The following is a 25,264-nucleotide window of genomic DNA, read 5'->3' on the forward strand; positions in this document are numbered from 1 at the left end:
CAAAGTTGATTTTATACCAATTTAACGGAGGCCGAATCCATTTTTCCTGTTTAGGGAATAACTTATCAGACCATGCATCGCAATGTTGATGGTAGGAAGTGCAGATTAGGTTGGCAATGGTACGAGATTCAAAGGCCAGGCCATCATGGAAGGCTTTATTACGATGGAACCAAAGGAGGTCACATGCAACAGCTGCAAAGACCTGAAAACGATGCTGCTCCAAAAAAGGAATATGGAGAAGAGCATCAGGGTGTAAAATAACTCGTACCCAGTCACCTAGATCAGGAGAATCCAAAGTGGTTGAATCAAGCGGCCAAGGTGAGAGACGCCAAACTACTCTAGCAAAGTGACAGTGGAAGAAAAGATGCCTAATGGAGTCCGGGCCTGACTTGCAGAGCGGACAGGAAGCATCAGGATGATACGCAGGAATAATTGACTGTAACCGCTAAGTAGTTGCCAAAATATTCCAAGCTATCTTCCAAATAAATATTCTGAGACGATCCGTGAGCTGGAGTTTCTAGATATCTCTCCAAAAAGTAGACAAAGGACATATATGGGATCCAGTAAAATCATTATTCAAGATTGAAAGATAGGCCGAGGAAGTGGTGAATCGCCCAGAACAAGAGGAAGTCCAGAGATAGCTCTTATTCGATGCCTCTGTGATTGGTAATTTCCCAACTGCCATAGCCGAGACAGGATCAAATAGAACTGAAAGAATACGCTTATTCCAGTGTCGAGTACCTGGCACAATCAGGTCAGAGATAGACAAAGGAGGAAGATATCTTGAATTAGGACTGCGGGGAGAAGGCCGATATGATGGAAGGGACGGGACCCAGGATGTTGTCCAAATACAATCTGAGCTATTTACTGAAACATTTAAACAAGACCCCAGAAATAAGAAAATCTTTACATTTCTGGAGACCTTTCCAAATCCAAGAAGCCGTAGTAGCAGTGGAAGTAGAGAAGAAAGAGCCATAGTGAATATATTTTTTCTGCAAGTGTTCGACCCATAAAGAATTAGAGTGTAGGAACTTCCAACCTAGCTTTGTTATAAGTGCCAAATTTGTAGTAGACATCTTCCGTAACCCAAGACCACCTTGTTTCCTTGGAAGACAAATAGAGTCCCAAGATTTAAGACAGAGATTACGTGCCTTTTCTGGTGGAAACCCCCACCAAAAATCTTTAAACCGATGATCCAATATTTTACAAAAGGAAGAAGGCAGGAGGAATGTACTCATAGCATAGGTAGGAATTGCCGCAGCCGTAGATTTAATGAGAACCATTCGCCCAGCTTGAGAAAGCGTCTTCGCCCTCCAACCATTTATTTTAGACAGAACTTTATCAAGTAGAGGTTGAAAAGCCTCTTTACGAGAAGCCCCAAATAACAATGGTAGACCCAAATGGAAAGGGCTAGAAGATGACAATTTAAAAGGAATGATTCCCAAAATACTTGAAATACTAGCATATGAGGTATTCTTACTAAAGAGAATTGACGATTTCCCCGAATTGACTTTTTGTCCTGACCAACTGCAATATTTATGGAGACAAGTAGAATTGACATTTGCATCAGAGGAGGTAGCCTTACCGAAGATGATCAAATCATTTGCAAAAAGCAAATGATTTATTGGTGGACAAGTTTTGGCAATACGAATTCCTTTGAGTAGCCCAATCGATTCCTGTTGATGAAATAGTCGAGACAGAACTTCAGTTCCCAAAATAAAGAGGAAAGGCGAAAGAGGGTCACCTTGACGTAAACCTCTAGATGGTGTAAATTTCCCGAAAGGGGAGCCATTAAGCAAGATTGAAAAGGAAGAGGATGACACACAAATCCTGATCCAGTTGACCCACGTAGGGTGAAATCCCAGCTTAATCATAATAGACAACAGAAAATTCCATTCCATTCTGTCAAATGCTTTTTCCATATCAATTTTTACTGCCATGAGGCCCCCACGGCCTCTTTTGGACTTAAGCGTATAAAGAAGCTCATGTGCCATAATAGAATTATCCTGGATTGTGCGAGATGGTACAAAAGCTTATTGATATGGTGATATGAAATGATGAAGCAATACCTTTAGACGATTCGCCAATATTTTAGAGATTACTTTGTAGATGAAGTTGCACAGACTTATTGGTCGAAAATGATGTACCATAGAAGGTCCAATCTGCTTTGGAACAAGAGCTATAAAGTTATGATTGTGCTCCTTTAGAAGATGATGCGTATTGAAGAAATTCCAGACATAACTTAGGACCACCGGTTTAATGAGCGTCCAATATTTCTGATAAAAAACTATCGTAAACCCATCCGGCCCAGGGGCCTTGGTGGCCCCAATACTAAACACAGAATCATGGATTTCCATTTCAGATGGAATAGAACAGATGGACAAGTTATCTTCATCAGAAATAACTGTATCAAATAGATTAATAACTCATCTGGGAAATCTGGATTAGAGGTCGTAAAAAGCTCAGCAAAATGAGCACAGAGATTGGTCCCAATAGCCTGGCGATCAGAAATTCAGGCTCCACTAGATAATTTCAGGAAGTCTATAGCAGTCCTTCGACGCTTGATAAGAGTGGAGAGATGGAAAAATTTTGTATTTAAATCCTTACACGTGAGCCACTGCTCTCGGGATTTGTTCCTCCAAAGAGTTTCTTCATGTCTCTTTAAATCGTCTATAGCCTTCCGTAGGCCCCGTTCCTGAAATGAAAAGGAAGACAAAGCAGTTGATTTCTGTAACGCATCCAGCTGAGAAGTCAAAGAATGAATTTGATGCTGAATATTGCCAAAAGATAAGCGATTCCAAAGCTTTATGGCTAATTTAGTGGAGCGTAATTTCTGATTCAAGATGAACCCTGGGGAGCCAAAAAAAGATGGAGACCAGGCCAGAGAAATAGTTGAGTAGCAGTCTGGATGATGGGACCAAAATTCCTCAAATTTAAAAGGTCTTGCCAATGTTTTGTCTGAATGGACCGTTTCCAATAGGAGAGGATTGTGATCAGAACCCAAAGCTGGGAGATGCAAAATGGAAAATGATGGAAAGAGATGGATCCACTGGGAGGAAGCCATACCACGATCCAGACGTTGGCGAATAAGTTGACGGCCATCCCGATGGTTAGACCAAGTAAAAGGATTCCCTATAAATCCTAAATCAACCATCCCAAATGAATTAACAAATTCAGTAAAAGAATCTGTTGAAGAAGAGGCGTACGATAAACCACTCATCTTATCTTGCTGGGATAAAATCATGTTAAAATCACCAATACAAAGCCATGGTCCTGTGAAATTGGTACCCAACTGCATCATATTATCCCAGAATTTAGGTTTACCTGAAACGTAAGGAGAACCATATATACACGAGAGCATCCATGGATTATTTGGAGGATCAGAATAACACCAAGCACTTATTATATTAACATTGATTTGAAAACACTCAAGATCAACCCCCAATTTCCATGCTAGCACAAGACCTCCTTTAGAACCACAAGGAGGAGCATGAACCATTGAAAAAAACCCCAGACCATTCAATATAATACAAGCAGCAGATGGCGAAATTTTAGTTTCAGATAAATACAAAATATCAGGGGAGTGTTTTCGAACCTTGGCCCGTAAACTGCGAATTGCAGAGGCCCGAGCTAAGCCTCTGCAATTCCATGCTATTAGTTTCATTGCTAGGGAGGTAGACCATCCCGGTCCACCCCCTTGTTATCAGTTGCCTTTGCTGGAGCTGAGCTTGATGAAGAGCCAGCAGCCGAGTGAGCAGCTTGGAGTTGAGAAAAAACATCAAGCCCTCTAGGAGCACGTGTGAACCTGCGCAGGGGCCTTTGAGAGGCCAAAGCAGGATCCGGTTCTGTACCAACTTGAGCAGCACGTACTGGAAGCACTGGCTGGGGCGCAGGGTCCAGGTTAATTAGGGAAGGAGTTGAATCCTTAAGTGCATCTGGCTGAGAATCAATGGACAAGAAGGATCCCACCGAAGCATCTCCATCCTGCAAAGAAGTTAGTGAAATAGCTGCAAGCTCAAGATTGGACAAGAGCCCAGGAAACAAAGGGTTTGATTTTGTTTTTTTAAGGACTGCCAGTGGGATATCATCCTCTGTCCATTTGCGTTTGGAGTGCTGAAGAGCTGGTGAAGGAGAACGGATCCGAATAGCGTCTGGGGATAATGGAAAGGATGGTGATCTGATTTCAGAAGTCGATTTAGTATAAGGGTGAAAACGTGAGAGTGTAGGGGAGTGGTGAAAGGCTGGTGTTGGTGAAACAGGGGAAGGAGTAGATGAAGGAGCTGGCTGAGGAGGAGATGGGGAAGAGAGGGTTACGGGTGCAAGTGTAACAGCTGTATAAGAAGGATAAAGTTGAAAAGGGTATTGGCTGGGGATAAAACCAGGAGTGGTGATATTACCATGGACGGCTAAAACAGAGGAAACAAGTATAGCCGATATAGGAGAGGAAGGAAGCAGTGGTTTAGGCACCAAATAAGAGGTATTGGCAGAGGAAGAAAAAGGGCTTACAAGTAGAATAGAAGGTGACGATGCAGCTGGAGAAGGGTTGAAAATGGGCCTTAGTGAGAACGGTTGTGGCCAACGGGCCAAAAAGTCAGTGAAGTGGGCTGGATGAGTATGAGAAGGGCTGATTGTTATGGGACATGGATGGGATATATTCGAAAGGGAAAAAGTTGAGATGGGATCAAGGAAAACAGGATTAGTCGTTGGATGCAGAATCATTTGTGATTTACCTTTATCTGCAGCCGACAACCGAGACGATCCCAATGGCGACGTGGCAGCTAAGGAACTAATAGAAGAGTATGTGCTGCTCGAGGAACTAAAGGGATTCACACCCACTTGAGTACAGACATCCTGTGGCAGGATATGCAGTTGCTGGGGAGAAGACACGTAGCTTGCGTGAAGAAAAGAACCAGCAGCAGAGGGGAACAGTGCAAGATGAGGGAGTGCCGTTTGGGACGTGAACTGCATGCCATGGGTTCCAAAAGTCGCCTCCACATGGGAAGAAGTAAGAGGAACATGCTGGTGAGGCACGAGCTGGAAGCCCAACTCAGCTCCCTGAACAGGACTAGACCGAGCATCCGAGTGAGACTGTGAAGTACCCACTAAAGATATTCCTGAATCTGAGTCATCACGCGAAGGAGAAGGAACAGGCCGTAATCCCACCAAAGAGAAAGTTTGTAAGGGGATCCTGTATTTTTCTGGAGTATGTCGGTCAGGTGGTTGATTGCACTGGTTCCCCTTGTGGCCAATGAGCCCACACAACGTGCAGTAGTCTCCAAGCCGTTCATAACGGAAGCTGATCCACAGAGGATCACGTCCACTTCGAGGAAGATGAAAACCCGGAAGAAGAGGTTGAGTAGCATCTAATTCAACCCGAAATCTCAAGAAAGGCTGGCAAATGAGACCTTTAGCATCATGATGATCCACCGCCAGTATTTTACCCAAACGCTGTGCTATAATCACAGCATTAACGGCAGCCATATTTTGACATGGGAGTCCATGGACCTGAACCCAAAATGAGCAGAGGTTAAGGTTCACCTCATCTAGGGCAAGATCAGGAGACCAAGGTTTGAAGAGAAGAAGGGAACCACGAACATTCCAAGGCCCTTGATCGAGAATAGTTTGAACATGTTCTTGATTTGAAATACCAAATAAGTACTTGTGATGACCCACAACCGCAAACGATAGAGGAAGTGCAAATTTCCATGCATGTTGGAGTGTATCTCTAACAGTTTAGGAGTTCATAGGTTTAGGAGAAAGAAGCTGACCCAACAGAGAGAAAGCTCCATGATGGTGATGCGGAGATTCGGTAACAGTTGCTAGAAGATGGCTGTCAAGATCAAGAGCTTCAGTGCTCTTAATCAGAGCTTGAAGAGAGGCAGGGAAATGCTCCATGAGGAGAAGCCGAAGAAGAAAGGAGGGAAGAAGAAAAACAAAGTCACTCCACTAAAGGAATGAAAGAGAAGCTCTCGAGGGAGTGTATCTCTATCTGTTTTGCTTTTCTTTCTACTTAGGCATTCTAATTTAAATGATTCTGTCTGACCTCTAGTGGACCTTTCTTATTGTTTCCTTTGTTTGCAACCCTCTTTTAGGCTTGGTTTATGATCACTTTATCACCCATACTTCAAACTTGAGCAACAATAACCTCCGTGTGAGGATGCACTAATGGGCAAAAATGAGCATATTTAATAAGTCAATCCTCAATCACTAGGATGGTAACCCATCTATGAAATTTATAGATATGTTTGTGCACACTTCCTCTAGTATAGCCAATGGTTGTAATGGTCAAGGCCTTGCCACTATTTCTCCTTTCTGGCAATGTCACGTCTCACATTTGGTTAGAAACTACTTAATATTCATCTTCATTACAATAGAAGACTCAAGTAAGGAAACTTGGCTTGAATGTCCACCACTGGGTGATTCATGACATTCCTAAAAAATTATTAATGATTATAAAACTTCTGTCACAACTTTAATATGTAAACAAGATAAGGATATGGGAGATGGGAAGAAACACGATGAGAAGAGAGGAGGAAACGCAATACACACCTCCGACCAAATCCAATTAAAGCAAGGATCTGTGTTGGATTTGATCACTTTGCATTGGATTTGATCCTCTCTCTCGCTGGCTGAGTGTCTGTGCGGCTGAGAGTGAGGGGCTGAGTGAGAAGAGTGACCGTGTGAGAATTGAGAGTGGCTAGGAGATGAGAACTAAGTGACTATGCGGTTGAGAAGAGTGAAAACACTGAGAGGTGTGACTACGAGAGAGTTGAGAGTGGCTGGGAGATGAGCGCTGAAAGGCAGAGATTGAGACACTGCAAACGCATAAGCTATTGAGAAGTGAGTGCAAAATGTTCAATTTCAATGTTGAGTGTGTGCGGCATGAGAGAATGAAAGGTCCAAAATGAAATGAGAAGAGAAAAGAAGATGAGGCATGTAAACCCTAAACCCAAAACGACATTGTTTTGGTGTGTGTGTGTGTGTGTGTTTATATTATATATATATAAGAATAGGCAGTTAGCAGTTATTAACCGTCTCCGTCTAACCCTAAAACTGCTAACCGCACCACCTACAAAAGTAGTTATAGGCAGTAGCAGGGGTGTACAAGCGGTTATAACCGGCGGTTATTAGCTAAAACCGCTAACCGCCTAACGGTTATTGTATTTCACCAACCGTCTTCGCTAACCGCCTAGGCGGAGGCGGTTATTTTAATAATCACCGGTTAGCGGTTATTGACTACATAACCGGCGGTTATATAACCGCTTTTGTAGATGGGATTTGGGTCGGTTTTGTGCCCATTTTGGGTCGGTTTTGTGCCTGTTTTGGGCCATTTTAGTGCAGATTTTGAGATTAAAAAAAAAAAAAAAAAAAAAAAAAAAAAAAAAAATCAAAATCCAAAAGTTTCTAATTAGTAACAAATCCAAATCTTAAAAAAAAAAAAAAAAAAAAATCCAAATCAAATTCTAAATCCAAATCCAAATACAAACCATAACAAATCCGAATATCCAAAGACAAACAAATCCAAAGCCCCCGAATACAAATCCAAAACATTACAAATTCAAATACAAATCCAAAACATAGGAAAATCCAAATATAAAATTCAAAACTTTACAAATCTAAATAACCTTACAAATCCAATATCAAAGGTCCAAAAACTACTAAGTACTAACATACTTAGATAAAGTCCACTTCGGTACTTGATTGATCGTCATCTACAAAATAAGAAGTGGTAGTTAATTGAAAAGTAAGTTTCATAAATAATAAAATGCACAAATAAAAAGTTTCAACTAATTTAGTAAATTTACAAACATTTACCTAGATTTTCACAAATTCCTCAAACTCTCGAATTCCAACAAAAAATGATTCTGACCTAATCAGTAAACAACAACCCAAAATGAAAAATATAAACCCTAAAATGAAGAAATAATATCTTCCAAAATCCAGTAAACAGAAAAGGAAATAAAATAAAATCACTTCATTCTATTTACTTAAAAACTATTCTCAGATCAAATTGCTGCAATAATTTTCTAAAAATATATATTCATTTCTCAGGTCTAATTCTAACAAACGCAAAGTTTTATCTATTCTTGTACTGGTAAACAAAAGAAGAACACATAATCTCAATTCTCATCTGTGACAACTAAATGAACCCTAACTGTACGTTTTGAAAATAACCCACTAAATAATCAATCACATACATAAGGCATGAATTCATCTACAGGGTTACCAAAATAGAAGGAAAAAAGAAAGAAAAATTTCTTCCCACAAAAAACTCTTGAACATAATATTCAAAGCAATCCCAATACTAAAACACTTACCACAAATACAAATATCTTCACCCAAAACTAGATACCCCTCCAAAAATTCCCTCCTTCTCCAAAAGCTCGAAAACTAGAACAAAACTGCTAAAATTGAAGTCAGATAAGGCACACGAATGAAACAAAAAATAAAGAGAAAAAAACAAAAGAAACTGAGAAAAAAATGAAAGAAACGAAAGAACCTTACAGTGTAGCAGTGGCGGCGGAGACGAGATAAGCGAAGAGGTCCGAACGGCGCTGGAGAGTGGAGGCTGGAGGAGAGACGAGAGAGGAGGCGAGACTCACGAGAGACTGGGCGACAGGGCGAGGGACGCAAGGTGAGGAGAGGAAAATGAAATGAAGAAACTGATCCAACCCTAAACCTAAAATATGAATTTATAAAATCTCTAAAACGGCGTCATTTTGGGCATTCAACAATGCCCAAAACGACGCCCCTCTCCCCATTTCCAAATTTTTTATTAATTTTTTAAAATATATATATATATAAGCGGTTAGTGGTTATTAACCGCTTTTCCCAAACCCTATAACCGCTAACTGCTTTTAAAAGCGGTTAGCGGCTATATGCGGTTAGTGGTTTTAAAGCGGTTATAACCGCTCCGTTTGTACACCCCTAGCTGACAGTTATTGACCGCCCGCTTTTACAGCCATACTATGTTTATTTAATAAAAAATAAAGATGAGGCTTTTAACATGTTCAAAATGTTATAAATCTAAAGTAGAAAATCAAAAGGAAAATTAAATAAGAATTTTTAGAACCGATAGAGATGAAGACTACTTTAATTTCCACATGAATTTTCTACTTTTTGTGAGGAACATGGAATTGTGTACCAAATGTTAGCACCTTACACACCACAACAAAATAATTTTGATGAAAGAAAAAATAGGACACTAACAGTGGTTAATTTCATGATCTTAAATGTAAAGTTGCTTTTTAATTTATTGGGAGAGACACTACTTACATCATGTCATGTACATAATAAAGTGTCATCTTTGAAAATGCAAGTGTCACCATATGAGTTATGAAACGACATAAAACCAAACCTAGATTATCTTAGAGTGTAGGGGTGTCTAGTCTTTTAGAATCAAGAGCAATCAAAAGTGTGTTTATAGGTTATATTGAAAATTCCAAAGCATATAGACTATTAGACTAATATGCTAATATTATAATGGAATCAATGGATGTTGAATTTATTGATAATAAGTTCAATTATGATTTTAATATGTTTCAGAACCTAATCAAACACAAGTATTAGACTCTAATCATAGTACCTCTCTTAACAATGATAAGGAAGCAGCTACTGATTTGCCAATAGATTAAAGGAATAGTCAAAGAGTTAGAACATAAAAGAATTTAGGTCTTGATTTTATTTTATCCCAAGCTTTAGTCAACCCTGTAGAATGAGACCAAGATACAAAATACTTATTGAACTTAACACAGAGGATGATCCAAAAAGTTTTAATAAAAGATCTTAATGAAGTAGATACTATTTTAAGAATTAAAGTGTAGAAACATAGTGGGGGTTATGCACTATGTCAATCTCATTATATTGAGAAAGTGATTTTTAAATTCAGACATCTTGGAAGTTTGAATAAAAGAAGCAAATACACATTTTGATTCTAGTGTAAAATTAAATGAAAATTCTGGAAGGGTGGTAACACAACTTGAGTATGCTAGTGCAATTGATAGTATGATGTATGCTATGTATTGTACCAAACCAGATTTGCTTTTACAATGTGTAGACTTTCTAGATACACTAGTTATCTTAGTATAGATCACTAAAAGCAATTGACAGAGTCTTTGGGTATTTGAAGAGAACCATCAATTTAGGACTCTTTTATTCAAAGTTTCCTACTATATTAAAGGGATACTCAAATGTTAGTTAGATTTCTAGTACAAGTGACAATAAGTCCTCATTTGATTGGAGGTCTACCCTTGGTGGAGGTGTCATTTCTTAGGCATCATAGAAACAAACATGTATTTCTCATTCCACAATGGAATCGAAGTTTATAGTACTGTCAACAGCAGGAAAAAAAAAAAAAAAAGGCAGAATGACTTAGGAATATATTATTATATATAAAGTTGTGACCACAACCTATACAATAGTAAATTATACAATGGAAAGTCTAGACATATTAGCCTACGACATGAGTATGTTAAACAATTCATTCTTGATAGAGTCATAACTATTGTCTATGTAAGGTTAAGTAGTAACTTGGCAAACCAAAGGTTTATCTCAAGAATTGGTAAAAATAACATCCATTGGAATAGGATTAAAACACTTTGAAAAGAATCACAAGTAATGGTAACCCAAGATGTAATATAACAAAGGGTTTAATAGGAAATAACAAGTTACTAATAAGTGATTAGTTAAACATTAGAATAATTAAGTTTCATACATGATGGATCAGCGCTGACTGTTACGATTGTAAAGGATGAGTTGTACTCTTGATGAAGTTCAAATTTAGAAGTAAATGCTTTAGTAATAGAGATATAAAAGGAACTTCACCTATATGAACATAAAAGTGGTTCCACTTCAAACAAGAGTTAGGGTTTACTCTTGTAAATGTTCATTAAAAAAACTATGATGTATAGCATAAGGCCATAATAGTGCTAACAATTATGAATTTCTTATGTGAACTATATATTTTCATGTGTGTTATTTCCGGTTTTGAGTTATAAAAGTTTTGGTTTAAACTTATGTCACCACCAACTTTTTTAAAACTTTGAAATGATTACATGACTACGGGAAAGTTTAAATTGAAAGATACATTATTGTATACATGATACTAAAGTTGAGAATTTAATATCACAATTTTAAGTGGGGGATTGATATAAATTTTGTTAAATAGAAGGTTCAATGACTCAATGACTAAACCGTGGGTTAATTACTGAACCAGGGGAATGGGGTTTGAAATAGGGCTTGAACCCGTGTCTCATGGGATGAAGAGATGTGCTTTTACCTCAAGTCAACTACATAGCTTATGTCTGAAAATATTATGAGTAACCGATAATAAAAAGTTATGACTTTTCACACATGCATGCCCTTTCAACATCTATAAATATATAAGACATTTCTCCACCGAATTTCATATTCAGTTTTCATTCTCAGTTTTAGAAGTTCACAAGTATTGAAATTGTCGAAATTATCCATAATTGCTATTTGTAAAATTTATAAGCTTAGTTGTATCCTTGAGACGATTTGCTAGCAACCTAGTAACAAACTCTTTTTAAGTGAGAGAAAATATCGTCGTAAAGATATCAATTCTATGCACCTAAGCTATCTTGTTGTTTCTCACATAATATTTTCATAATGATTGAAGTGTTTGTTTCTGGTCCTTCTTCTTTATCGCATTATTTTTCTAACGAGTAATGCTATATACACCCCCATTTTCCTACACTCATTTTCATACTCTCTTAAATAGCTTTTAAGAGAGTGCCATACCAAGTAGGTAGCTAGTTACTAGGGGTGAAAATACGGATGCAGATGCGGTTATTAACAATATCCACATCCGCATCCGCATCATGTGGTTGTCACTTTTTGGTATTCGTATCTACGTGGTTATTACGGTTATTAAATGCGGTTATTATCCACTATCCGCATATGCGGTAATAACCATTTTGAATAACTATCCAAATCTATATGCAAGCTTAAATAATGCGGTTATTATACATATGCAAACTTAAATAAATTAAGATTTTATTTGTTACACAATTCATGATTATCAGCCATGCATAGAAGATTATTGTTTCATAGAGTAATTGATATTTGGATTACTCAAAGAAAAGAAAAGAAGTAAATGTAGTGAAGTATAGCTATGAGATGATAGTAAAAAAAAAAATAAGTCGTTTTAGAGAATTTAATTAAATTTATATTAAATAATTATATATCATGTAAAGGGAACACGAATGCAGTTATTAACCGCATTTACATTCCCTAAAATTGCATCCGCATATGCGTATAGTGGTTGCAGGCAGTTATTATCCACCTACATTTCAACCCTACTAATTACTATGAAAGATAATGTCTAGTCCTTAATGGGAAAAAGAAAATGTCCATAAAAGAGAAACATAAGAGTACTGATGCTAGGTGCATTTATATATATAGATTCTATATATGATCATAAATTTTATCATAAATTGGCATAGTTGTACGGTGATGCTTATATATAGTAATAATTAATCATCGTGTTCGCATTTGACACGCTCAAATTCACGGACATAAGATCATGTGACACAACTCTCAATTGTTGTTTGATCAGTTTGATTATTTTGCAATAAAATTTGTGCTATATATATATTATAATTTAAGAATATGATGATGACGATGTGACAAGCCAATTAAAATAAGGAGAAATGGATAAAAGCTATCTTATGCTTTACCCACTTGCCATGCCCCATAGGGCACACGTAAAAGGTGAAAGTGCTCGATCTTAACATATAGCCGAGGTTTGGGAGATATTGGGGCAATAATTAGGGTTTTTTTAAGTCAAATATTATCTAAAATTAAGTACAATAACTATAGTTTTATGCAGCCAATGGTCATCGTAAAAGGTAAAGATTGAGGTCTGTAAATGGTTAATTTCTGAAAGAGAGAGTTTATGAAAATAGTTAGTCGATCTGCATGTGTATTAATATATCCTTCTCTTGGCGGCGGAGTCATGTACAATTATAATTAATGCATGATCTCTTGGAGCTTCAAAAAACACAACATGCCATGTTACGATGTTGCTCGATCTCATGATTGACAACCTAATAACGTGGGGGGTTAATATATATATAATAAAATTATAGAAAATCAGAAATTAATACTCATATTACATTATGTTTATTTTGGTGCATTAGATATCTTAATTAAACAAGATTATAACGGGATATCAATTCTTTTCTTTGCTTTCGAGTTTTTTTTTTTTTTTTTTTTTTGTTGTTTTTTTGGAATACATTTGCAACTGTACATTTGACATGCATGTCCATGCAACTCCCATCATATATAGGAGACAATATGAGACACAAAATACCCCATCTCTCTCTCTCTCTCTCTCTCTCTCTCTCTCTCGTGAGTACAGTTGATTCCGTGAAGGGTGCATGAGTCCTTATCTCTAAAAGCTCAACAAACCAATAAAATTGTTCGAATCAGCAGTTGCAACTTGCAATCCCACCAGCTCACTTAGAAACAAAGTACCCTTTTAGTGCTTGTTTCCAAGTACCTAATTTTTGATATAACAGCTAAAAATTACGTTTGATATAATCAGTATTACGATGTATGTGACAGTAAAAATCACATTTGATATATGTTATATATACAAATTAATCTGTTTGTGCAAAATTTTATGATAATTTTTACTGTTATGTTAGAGAGAATAAGCAAAAGAAAATACAAGTAACATTTCTCTTTTTCATTTCTCTCCCCCTCTTCCAATACGTGCACGTGAAACCCCAATAATTTCTAATGCACAAGTGGGTCCAAAAGCCAGGCCTTGCTCTTTTGTTGTCATGCCAAACTTCGACTCCCAAGAATCTCTCCACACCACTCTCCGGTCCCCTCCCTCCTCTCTCTCTCTCTCTGATCCACTGTTCTTCTGCTCCAATTCCATTCTCTTCAAACCCATTTGTTATCTTTCTTCACTTTTTCCTTAACCATGGTGGCTGCGCTGCCTCTTTTGCCAATGATGCTTTCTCTTCTTTTTCTTTACCTCACCATTGCAACTGAGGTTCACTGCTATGAAGAGAAGGCCCTCAGCCTGCAAACATTTCAATGGAAACAGCAAAGTGGCAAACCAAGTTGCCTCTCCCGGAAATCAAGTGAGTTTGGGCAAAGAGAAAAATAAAAAGGTCATGAAACTACTTATCTAGTGGTGGCCATAGCTTTTTTTGTAACTTTATTTTATTCTCCACTTTGGGATCAGTTATCTACAATTGCTTCCCTTTTTATGCTAGTATCAAATATTTGTATATATATATATATGCTTTAGGGCAGTGTTGAATTTTCATTTAGTGGGTGCAAAACTTAATTAAAGAGTACTAAATAAAATGTTCAAATAAATTGGTGGCCATTTTCTTTCACAAAAATAAAATAAAAATGTGTTTGACTGAAGTTTTTTCTCCTTTTTTTCTTCTCTTTGTTAGGTAAGTAAAGCAATCAGAATAGGATGCCATGTGTGGGAATCAAACTTATGGAGAGCTTGGCTAAAGTATCAATTCTTAAAGTAATGTGATATCTATTCACTATTCAAAAGTTAAGTCTTGAAAGCCTAAAAGAACCAACTTCAACTCCCTACAATAAATTATTAATTTTAATTAACAAGAAGTAAATAAGGAAAGCAATAGATAACATAAAAATTAATGCGACTTTTTTGTTAAACAATCAAATTATAAATGAAACCAGATTTAGAAATTTAGGGTTTCAATATATATATATTTTTTATTTAATTACTTCAATAGCTCTTATTTGTTTGGTGCTTTTAAGGGAAGGAGAATGGTGCAACTATATTGGAAATGAAGCACCCAGACTACTGCTCGGGAGAGATCATTGACTGGAATAAGAAGCTACAAAAACGTTTGATATTGGATGATCTTCATGTCCGGTCACTGCAATCCCGGTTTAAAAACACGGCATCGGCCGGTACCAGAGATGTTTCGGAAGCTCAAAATCAAATGCCATTAACTTCCGGCATAAAATTTCAGATTCTAAACTACATTGTAACAGTAGGATTGGGAGGCAGAAATATGACAGTGATTGTAGACACAGGAAGTGATTTGACATGGGTTCAATGCCAGCCATGCAAGTTATGCTATAGTCAACAAGAACCTCTCTTCAACCCTTCTATATCCCCATCATACCAATCAGTTTTCTGCAATTCATCAACCTGTCAGTCTCTGCAATTTGCTTCCGGGAATCCAGGATTCTGTAACCAAAAAACTTGTAACTATGTTGTTAACTATGGAGATGGATCATATACAAGAGGAGAGCTAGCTCGTGATCACCTTAATCTTGGAACAACTCCTGTGAACAATTTCATATTTGGCTGTGGAAGGAACAATAAAGGTCTTTTTGGAGGAGCTTCAGGTTTAATGGGTCTTGGAAGGAGTGCAATGTCGGTGATTTCTCAAAGTTCTGCATTATTTGGAGGAGTTTTCTCCTACTGCCTGCCTTCCACAGAAGCTGGAGCTTCTGGTTCATTGGCTATGGGTGGAGATTCTTCAGTATTCAAGAATTTTACTCCCGTTTCTTACACCAGAATGGTTCCTAATCCACAGCTATCCACCTTCTATTTTCTCAACCTTACTGGAATTAGCATTGGTGGGGAGGCTTTACAAGCTCCAAGTTTTGGTGCAGGTGGAATTTTGATTGACTCTGGAACTGTTATTACAAGGCTTGCTCCATCAGTTTATGAGGCTGTGAAAGCAGAGTTTCTGAAACAATTTTCTGGGTTTCCTCCGGCACCGGGATTTTCCATCTTGGACACTTGCTTTAACCTCAGTGGATATGAGGAAGTGAACATTCCTACAATAAAATTGCACTTTGAGGGTAATGCTGAGATGGATGTGGATATTAGTGGCATATTTTATTTTGTAAAGACTGATGCGTCTCAGGTTTGTTTGGCTCTTGCAAGCCTCTCCTATGAAGATCAGATTGGTATTATTGGGAATTATCAGCAGAAGAACCAAAGGGTTATATATGATAGTAAACAGTCCAAGCTGGGATTTGCAGGAGAAAATTGCAGTTTCATATGAACTGAAGAGATATATATATATATATATATATATAATATAGTTATATTTTCCATTCGGGGAAGATGTAAAACATAACGACGCCGTTTGTGATTTTTCAGATTGTCGATCTTCTAAGTGTAATAATGCGACTTCCTAATGTGGAGAGCAAGAAGATTACGTATTGTATATTCATTCCTGAAAATTTTATTCCAATATAAGCTCAGAAGTGTGTGAAAAACGGAAGATAGCAAAACGGGGTTCTAATTTATATGTTTTGCTATTCTTTGAATCATTCTAATTGTATTCCGGGAAATTGAACAACAAAGCTTTTGCAGAAAACTTTGATTCTTTTTTTTTTAAAAAAAAAAAAATTATAAAAAAAAAAAAAAAAAAAAAAAAAAAAAAAAGAAGAAGAAGAAGAAGCTGGATAGGCATTTTTGTAGGATCTATGACTGAGCAGAATAAGACCTGCTATAGAATTTCCTGTACGTACTCATAAGAACAAAATAAACATGAACCTCATCCATTGGAGTAATTTCTTGAATTTAATTGGAGCTGTTATTTGAATAATGAAGTATGAATTGAGAAAAAGAATCTGCTTCAATGTCAGGCCTCCTGCTTCATGCTGATTCTAAATCCTAGAGCAGAATTGAAACTGTATGGGTTGGCTATACAATCTGAGATCTGTAGCTCATTCCATCATAATTATCGGCTGATTGCATGTATAGAAGTCCCCAACAATGGTGCATTTGAAGGCTTTTTATGGTGAACTGCTTTGAAAGACAACCAAGCCATCCACTGAGGTACTCATTGATGGTCTGGAGCAGTAATATCAATGCAGCAAAATTGCTTACCCTCGTCCAGGTTGGAGATAAGAAGCAGTAATTTCAATGCAGCAACCATAAATTCCTATTTTTTTTTTATAAGTAGCAACCATAAATTCCTATTAGATGTGCGTTTCCTTTCAAGTTGCATCTTAGAACATCTCTAGTTCGATCAAGTGCTGTTGACAAGGGAGGTCATCTCAACAGTATCAGGTTCAAGAATACTATCACCTTTTTTTGTCATCAACATCTCGGTTGGAAGGACAGAGAAGTTGGGATCATTTCTGGGAATTAAGTAGAGGAATCCAATAGGAACTAGTCGCATCAAGCTCCTAATCAATGTAGCTATCCAAAGGTTATCAAACTGTGTCCTTGTGACCTTCAAAATGTGGAGTAAGAGGCCTCCTGCCCAAGAAGATGAGAGCATACCAACATGATCAATGGACATAAGCAAAGCAAAGAAAGTGCCTTCTATGCCAGGTGGGCAAAGCTTGGTACTAAGTACAAGAAGAGGCATCCATTTAAGACGCCCTATCATATGAGTAACTGCTGCATCAATTACAGCAAAGAAAAAATCTGGTACACCAATTTTCAAGTTTATGCGTAAAACCAATACCAAATCTAGCAATCCTGATGCACCATAGAGAAACTGAGTCCAGAAAAGTAAGTCACGAAAAGGGTGGTTTTTTAACAAGTTTTGGTAGATAAGGACCCCAAGAAGTGAGCCAACTGCACCAACAGCAAATGTGGATCCAATGACCTCCTGCATGAAGCATAAGGATAATGAATTTTTATTTATTAGGCTTATCCTAAAGAGATAAATAAACAATGTTTAATGCAATGAAAACAATTCTGCAAATGGGAACCGTTCTTTGCTGAAAATAATTTGGATTTAGAAAATATATACTGAAAAGCTAGTAATAAAACAGTAAATGCGTGCAGGACAAATATGAGAATAAGAGGAAGAAAGTAATAGAGAGCACGCGGCTACCAATCGAAAGTAAGCAAGAAATCCAAATGGAACGACATTCAATGAAATGATCATACATGTAATAAAATTTCAATGGTTATAAAGATGGATGATTTGAAAGTTCTTAGAACAATCAGTCTAAATGCTTTAAGAATAGGCAAAGTTTTTTTTTTTTTTTGATAGGTAAGCAGAGAAATTTTATAAAAAGCGAGAATAGGCAAAGAATATCATGGCACCTGTGAGAAAGATGGACCTCCCTTGGCATCTGTATACCAATAAAACATTCCTTCATTAATATTCATGCTTAAAGCAAGTGATAAGTACATGTATAAACATGGCCTCCACACATCTGGGCACTTCAATGTTGTCCACATAGTCTTACTGGCATCCAGTAACTTTTCACTTACCTAAATTAAGAGATTGTTATGAGCAAAAAAGAAAGCAGGAATGTGAAAGGTGCCTAATAAGGTAACCTTACCCGTCTGTATGTAAAGTTATGGACGTGGGATTCCCTCAGCGCCATTCCAACCAAAATAACCAATCCTGGTGGGATACTAAGCAACCCAAAGACACCCTGTCAAGAAAGTGTACCACTTTTCACAGGTTGATAGCAGGTATAATTGAAAAAAGCAATTTGACCTGAGAAGGTATAGTATACAAATTATACCGGGTATATAATACAATATATTTGTATCCAATCCATAAAACAACTACCCGCCAATTATTTAAATCAAAACTTGACAGTTTATCATTTTCTGAATCAAACTTCTACCATAGGATTATTAAATGGATCGATAAATTTCTCATCTTAAAAAGAACTCTTATATATACATGCTAGTCTATGATGCATATGTGCAAACAGAACATGTATAGTGTATTTTGTTATTCATTTGGACTTTAGCTTTTTAAGGCCGGGAATCATCTCCAAATTTTATTTGTCAGATATCAGATTAAAAAGAATTGAATAACTAATGGCCATCGAATCACAATCCATGCTGAAGGCAGCTGAACCAAAAACAAAAATTGGATAAGGATACAATACAGTTGCAGGCTAAAATATGCAGAAAAGTGAATGTGATCAAAAGGAAAAAGCAAAATAAGTTGAGCAGAAGCTTACCTTAGGCCCAATTAGGTGAACAAAAAAGCCACTAAGTGAAAATCCTATCAGTGCTCCAATAGAAGAGCTCAGTCCGCACAAGCTTTGCATATCACCAGCAAGGGATGGATGAGTTATACTGTTCTGTGTCACACAGGCATCAATGGTAACATCTGCTATAGCTATTCCAGCACTGCCTGCCATTAGAGATAACAAAGCGAATGCAAGATGCAATTTCTTGTGCAAGGATACCACAAGCATGGAGATGACACCAAGAAAACCTGAAATGCGGGATAAACTATCCAGTAAATAAATGCATCCAGCATGGCAGAAGCATGGAGAACAAACCAAGAAACCAAAACTTAACTGAGGGAAAAGCTCTAATTGGTAATCAAATGCATCCAACCTTCTCTCTCTCACACATATCAACTTTAGTCAGATATGAACGTGAGCCCTACCCCAACTCCCAAACAAACAAACAAAAAACCTTTCTCACAGCATGAACTATCCCAAGGGCAATACATCCAGCTTACATTTAGTCTTTTACATTTTAATTCAAGGTCCTATCACACATGAAAATTTTTTTTTGATAAGTAAAAAATTCATTAAAAAGCGCAAAGGGGCGCAACCCTATCACACATGAAAATTAACATGCAACAACAATAATAATGGTAAAAATTCAACTCCTCCTAGCAAAAATAAAAGGCACATCTTACACACTAAATCATGACATCAAAGCTAATGCAGCATCAGATAATTGACAAATAAACAACTCTGGATATATCCCAGGATCCCAGGTAGAGTGCATGTGAAAGAACACAATATGGGCAGACCCACGTTGTAGCTTGGGGGGGCCATGGCCCCTCCAATTTTTTTAAAAAATGTATGCAAAGTAGGATGGCACAGACCAAATACTGTAATATGCTCATGTGTATTGAGGTGTTTAGGTAATCAACACTTAATATGGTCATGTGTGCTTACTATAAATTGGAAAAATTGAAGAAGGCTGTTGAGGGAGATAGAGAGCATGGGCTTTAAACCGAATATTGCATCTTATAACAACTTATTGCAGGACATTGCAGTAAAGGTCTATTGAGCTTTGCAATAAAGCTTAAAAAGACAATGGAAAAGAATGAGGTGCACCAGGATGTGGTTACATTTAACACGCTTATCCATGGATTTTGCAAGGAAGCGAAATTACACAAAGTTAAGGTTTTCATGGAGATGAGGGCCATGAATGCTACTCCTAATACTGTTAAGTGGAAGCTATGAATGCTACTCGTAAGAGAAATTACATGAAGCAGAATTAGGTAGGTTCCCCCTCCCCCCCATCCCCCTGAAAAAATAATAATAATAATAATATTCTAGTTCCGCCCCAATGATCACTTGATGCAGAAACTAAGAGCAGAGCCCTATGAACATGATCAAGCATTGTGCTTTTCAAATCTCTCTATTTTCTTCAAATTTGATGCAGCAAATTTGTTTCCATGAGTCATATGGCTTCTGGAATTTCTTGAATAATTTCTTTTATTTTATATTTCTTTGCTGGGCTGGCTTCTTGAATACTTGCAATAGAAACCATTCCAGTAGAACACAGGATTGATTCTTCCTCCTAATTTAGTAGTTCAACCTATACACGTGTCCATTCTAACATCCCTAGCTGCAGGCAGAAGAAGTTTATTACTGTCAATGGGAAAAAAGGCTATCAATTTTCGGGTATATCAGAAGGAATTTCATTAGCCACATTTAGAAAACAATTTACAACATTTTACACATAGTAGATTCGACAGTCAGCGTTACAGTTCTCCCCTCTTCAATCAAGAAGGTCATCCATGTAAATCAGCTATGTCACACTATATGTCTATCTCTCATTTTGGATATCCACTTTTCTACTGTATTTGACAAAGTTCACATTAAATTCACAAAGAAGGGAAAGATTTAAGCATACTACGTTCATCTCTAACAAAATAAGATCCATAGCCTTGTGAATAAACTATCATTCAAACAAGAATGTTAGATTTTTACATAATATTGTTGTTGCTTTGTAGAGACCTTGATAATTTATCTAAGCAATTCGTCAGCTGCAGGAGGGTCATGTAACTGGTTACTTTGTTCTGTGAAGGAAAACGAAGAGATCTACAGCTGGAAAATAAAGATGAAGGGAGGACTTTGTCAATGAAAAAGTGTTCCAGGGAAACCAAGCCAACATCATACTTAAGGAACAAGGTATTAAAATGTGCTTCCTTCTTTCTTGTCATTTTATGCACAAGCAATGAGTGGCAAGGCACGTGCCACTCGTAGCGCTAAGCATAGAAAGCTTTGCCAGTAGTGCCATCCTCCCCAATGGCTGTATTGGCTGGTTGTAGGCTGGCTAATCGTGCACAGCAGGCTCGAAGACTCCTGGTTCTGGAAGGCACATGAGTTTGGACGCAGAAAAGTCGTAGTGTGCGTTAGAACAAGCAAGGGATTGAGCTGCTAACGCTAAAAGCTGTTGTGCGTTAGTAACATGCAGTTGGGTGCTACTCTTCTTTTTTGTCAATCAAGCCACTTTCCCTCGTCCCACTCATCCAGCCCTCTTCACAAACTTGTAAAATCGACGCCACAAAGATAGCCAACTCTATTATCAAAGAAATAAGGAAACGGCTGACAGTTTATTTTTTCTAAACAATTTCCTCCTTAAACTGATAAAAATTTGTTGATAACCTGATAACTTCAGTAGACATAAGCAAGAATGATTTTTTTTCTTTCTTTCTTTCTCCCCATTGCCTTCTCTGATATTAGTTTCAGCCTCTGTTTTACTAAATTTTTAATATAGAAAACAGAGTGTCCAACAGAACCCGAGAACTACTTCTGATCACCTAGACACTCAGATAGATTGGCCAACTTGTTCCTGTCAAGAAGGCCAACACCCCCTACTTTTTTTTTTATAAGTAAGAGCAAATTTATTAAAAAAACAGCCAACACCCCCTACTTAGATGTAGAAGGCTTTGACAATTTGACAATTGGTAGCTCTTTCTCTATAGTAAGTTTTCTTTATTTTGAAGTCGTTGATTTCCTTAGCCACAAAACTTGTGCAGTAGTAGTAGCACTATCAACAGTTAGAGTGATGCACTTCTCATGTCAACAAATTGATGAGCCGGTCAGTTACCTTCAGTAGCAGGGAGTGAAGAAGACTTTCTATGGATAGGCAGAAGTTGGAATAGCTTTGAGTTGAAGAACTTCTCATGTCAACAAATTGATGCGCCGGTCAGTTACCTTCAGTAGCAGGGAAGACTTTCAATGGATAGGCAGAAGTTGGAATAGCTTTGTGATCTATTCCAAAATTTGTCACTGCCCTTCAGACAAATATTTTACCATGTACTCCAGTTAGTCCACTCGCTCGTCATTGCTAGGCTCTCATACCAATTGATATGGACCCAAATTAAAACAAAAAGAGAATTTAGAGAGGAACTTTGAAGAGATGGTTTGGGTTTCTTCAAGGGAACCCAAGTCCTCCGTTTGCTCAGGGAGTCAAACTTTGCAAAGGACATATACATCTTTATTCAGACCGGAAGTCCTTTTATTCACTAGCGCTCTCAACTAATTCTAATTTGATAACAACCAACTAACAATAACCTAATCGAATAATATACATTAACAACCCCAACAAGATGAGAATTGTTATAGTTTATCTATCTAAACAACTTTTCCTAAACTGAATAAATAACTCCTTCCCTAAATTGATAAAAAAAAAAAAAAAAATTGTTGATACTACCAGATTATAAAAAGAATTGAATATGTTGCTTCAATCCTCCTATAAAAACCCAAGTTACAATGAGACACTCCTAAAAAGTTTTCCCTTAACATGGGTATGAAAAGCATGAGGGAGGTGGTATCTCGATTAAGCAGAACGAAAAGCTTGCAATTTTGATCTTCTAAATTTGTAGTTCTATCCCCATACTCCAATACTTAAAAACCAGGAAGTATATGAAACTGCTATTATCAGACCAGCTATATCCGCTAAACAGCAGAAACATGTGAACATACACAAGCAGAACTAAGATGCCCAAAAAATTGAGCCTCAAAACAATATAGCCACTATATTATGGGAATTAAGGAGTTCAATCAAAAAACACAGATTTATCATCTCCGCAACACTATACATAGAGAAAACAATCTATGGGTATGGAAAAATATACCTGCGGAAACAAAATATGGTCGTCTCCGGTACCCAAGAATTGGAACAGTATCAGTGAGGAGGCCCCAGAGAGGCTTAACAACCCAAGGAATTTGAATAAACGCAAAATACACCTGAGCCTCAGAGGGCTGCATTTTCTGCTCATCCTTCATGTAATACAGTGTACTAACTCTACTCAGACCAACACCCAAACCCTGGCTCACTCCATACACAACGACCACACCCAACACAAAGCTCCAATGCAACTCTTCACTGAGCATTTTGAACCATTGGATAGGGGTCCATAGCAATCCCCAGAACCCCATTTTTCTTGGGTTCTCCTGGTTCTGGTTCTGAGAACCAACTTGAAGATTTTCTTCTGCGTCTCTCATTGACCAACTTTTTCGTGCAAAAATTGGAAAAAGGAAGATGTGCACATTTGAAATCTAGACTTTTATGAAACTGGTATGTCTCAAATAACGAGGTCGGTTGCCGCCTTGACTTGCAACAGCTAAAGGGGCCGGTTTTTAGCTTAAATAATTGACTAAGAAATATTCCCATTCTTTACGTTTGACTGATACCAATTTAGATCTGATCGTATCGGTATCCAGGGAGGCGGGAACCAGGGGAATCTCATTGTGTCTCTGTCAGCGTCTCTGTCTAATGGGCTCTGGGGTCAGGGTGAAAGTGATCTCGTGGGATTGGGTCAACGGTAAGACCTCTTAACTCTCTGCTCTCTTTTTTTTTTTTCTTTTTTCTTTTTTTTATTAAAAAAAAAAACACTCTTTTTAATCACAGCTGAAGAGGAAAAAAAAAATCAAAATAAAAAATTAATCTTCTTAATTAAACTGATTTGCAATAAGTTTATTGTGGTATAAAAATGTTTATGCAAACTTATTGTGATATGCAAAAATAACAAATAAAAGTTTATACTACTAATTTTTATCCAAAATCTTGGCGAATTTTATTAGACATTAGTGTGTCACATTAAATCTAATCATATAACGACGCATGTACCCATAAGGCTCGGCCCTGAGCCACCCCCCTTAGCCATTGCATGTCACATTGAATCCAAGCTTTATCCGATAGATGTGAAAAGTGCATACTTAAATGGTTTCTTATAAGAAGAAATTTATTTGGAGGAACCAAAATTTTTTTTATTAATCCCCTTCATCCAAATCATGTCTACAAGCAAAAGAAAGTTCTTTATGGGTTGAAACAAGCGTCAAGAGCATGATATTAAGCTTAAAAGTATATCTCTTAAACCATAGCTTTTCAAGAGGTCATGTTGATCAAACCTTGCTCATTCGAAAAAGCAGCAAGCATTAATTGATCGCCCAAATTTATGTGGGCGATATTGTCTTTAGTGTTAGCGTGGATTCACATGCTCATGAATTTGTAGCCGAAATGAAAGAACAAACAAAAAAAATTGAAATGAGCATGATTGGGGAATTGATTTCAAGGGTAACTGGATTCAGTACCTACCTTTAGTCAAGTTTTCCTACAACAATAATTTTTAAGCAGCTATTGGTATGACACCGTATGAAGCTTTGTATGGATGCAAGTGTAAATCGCGCCCTTGTATTAGGATGAGGTGGGTGAGCGAAAAATATTGAGACCTAATTTGGTGCAAGATACACAAAGGAGAAATTTGCACTCATCTGATAGAGGATGTTGATTGCTAAGCTCAAAGCCAATAGAAGAGTTATGTAGATAAGTGACATCGAGAGTTGGAATTTCTTAGGCTGGCGACCAAATATTTATGAAGGTCTCGCCAATGAAGAGTGTTGTGTAATTTGGCAATAAAGTGAAAGGTAAATCCACAATATGTCGAACCATTTGAGGTAACTAGACTTGGCTATGCGTGAACAATGTGTTACATATATCTACCATACGGAAGTACGTGCATAACCCATTGCATGTGGACAACTACGAACATCTGCTGATCTAATAAAATCTAACCTACAAGGAAGTGTCGATTCGGGCTTTGGATTGTCAGGAGCAAGAGTTGTGGAAAAAGAAGATCTCAATCGTCACGATTTAATTGCGGAATCGTGTGATATAAGAGGTCTCGTGGGAGTTAGAGCAAGAAATGAGAAACAGATACCAACATTTGTTTGAGGTTTCCTCCAAGTATTTCAATAATATAATTGCCATAATTGTGGGACTGAGATAAGAGAAATATGGGAT

The 25,264-nt window shown here is 37.3% G+C and overlaps 2 protein-coding genes across 2 annotated transcripts; one reads left to right on the forward strand and one right to left on the reverse strand.

Moving 5' to 3' along the window:
- Positions 1-13,800: 13,800 nt before the first annotated feature.
- Positions 13,801-16,266, forward strand: LOC133864840 (aspartyl protease family protein At5g10770). The gene is made up of 2 exons (XM_062301266.1): positions 13,801-14,117; positions 14,782-16,266. Exons 1-2 carry the CDS (start codon positions 13,955-13,957, stop codon positions 16,047-16,049), a joined length of 1,431 nt encoding a protein of 476 aa, XP_062157250.1. The 5' UTR covers positions 13,801-13,954; the 3' UTR covers positions 16,050-16,266.
- A 269-nt stretch (positions 16,267-16,535) lies between these two features.
- On the reverse strand, positions 16,536-23,587 carry LOC133864887 (probable folate-biopterin transporter 3). The gene is made up of 5 exons (XM_062301316.1): positions 23,097-23,587; positions 18,940-19,199; positions 18,296-18,396; positions 18,059-18,224; positions 16,536-17,615 (listed from the first exon to the last, which is right to left on the reverse strand). The coding sequence occupies exons 1-5, from the start codon at positions 23,464-23,466 to the stop codon at positions 17,025-17,027; spliced, it is 1,488 nt and encodes a 495-aa protein (XP_062157300.1). The 5' UTR covers positions 23,467-23,587; the 3' UTR covers positions 16,536-17,024.
- Positions 23,588-25,264: the final 1,677 nt, after the last annotated feature.

Source organism: Alnus glutinosa, chromosome 3 (assembly GCF_958979055.1).
Source record: "Alnus glutinosa chromosome 3, dhAlnGlut1.1, whole genome shotgun sequence".
NCBI classification, from domain to species: Eukaryota; Viridiplantae; Streptophyta; class Magnoliopsida; order Fagales; family Betulaceae; genus Alnus; species Alnus glutinosa.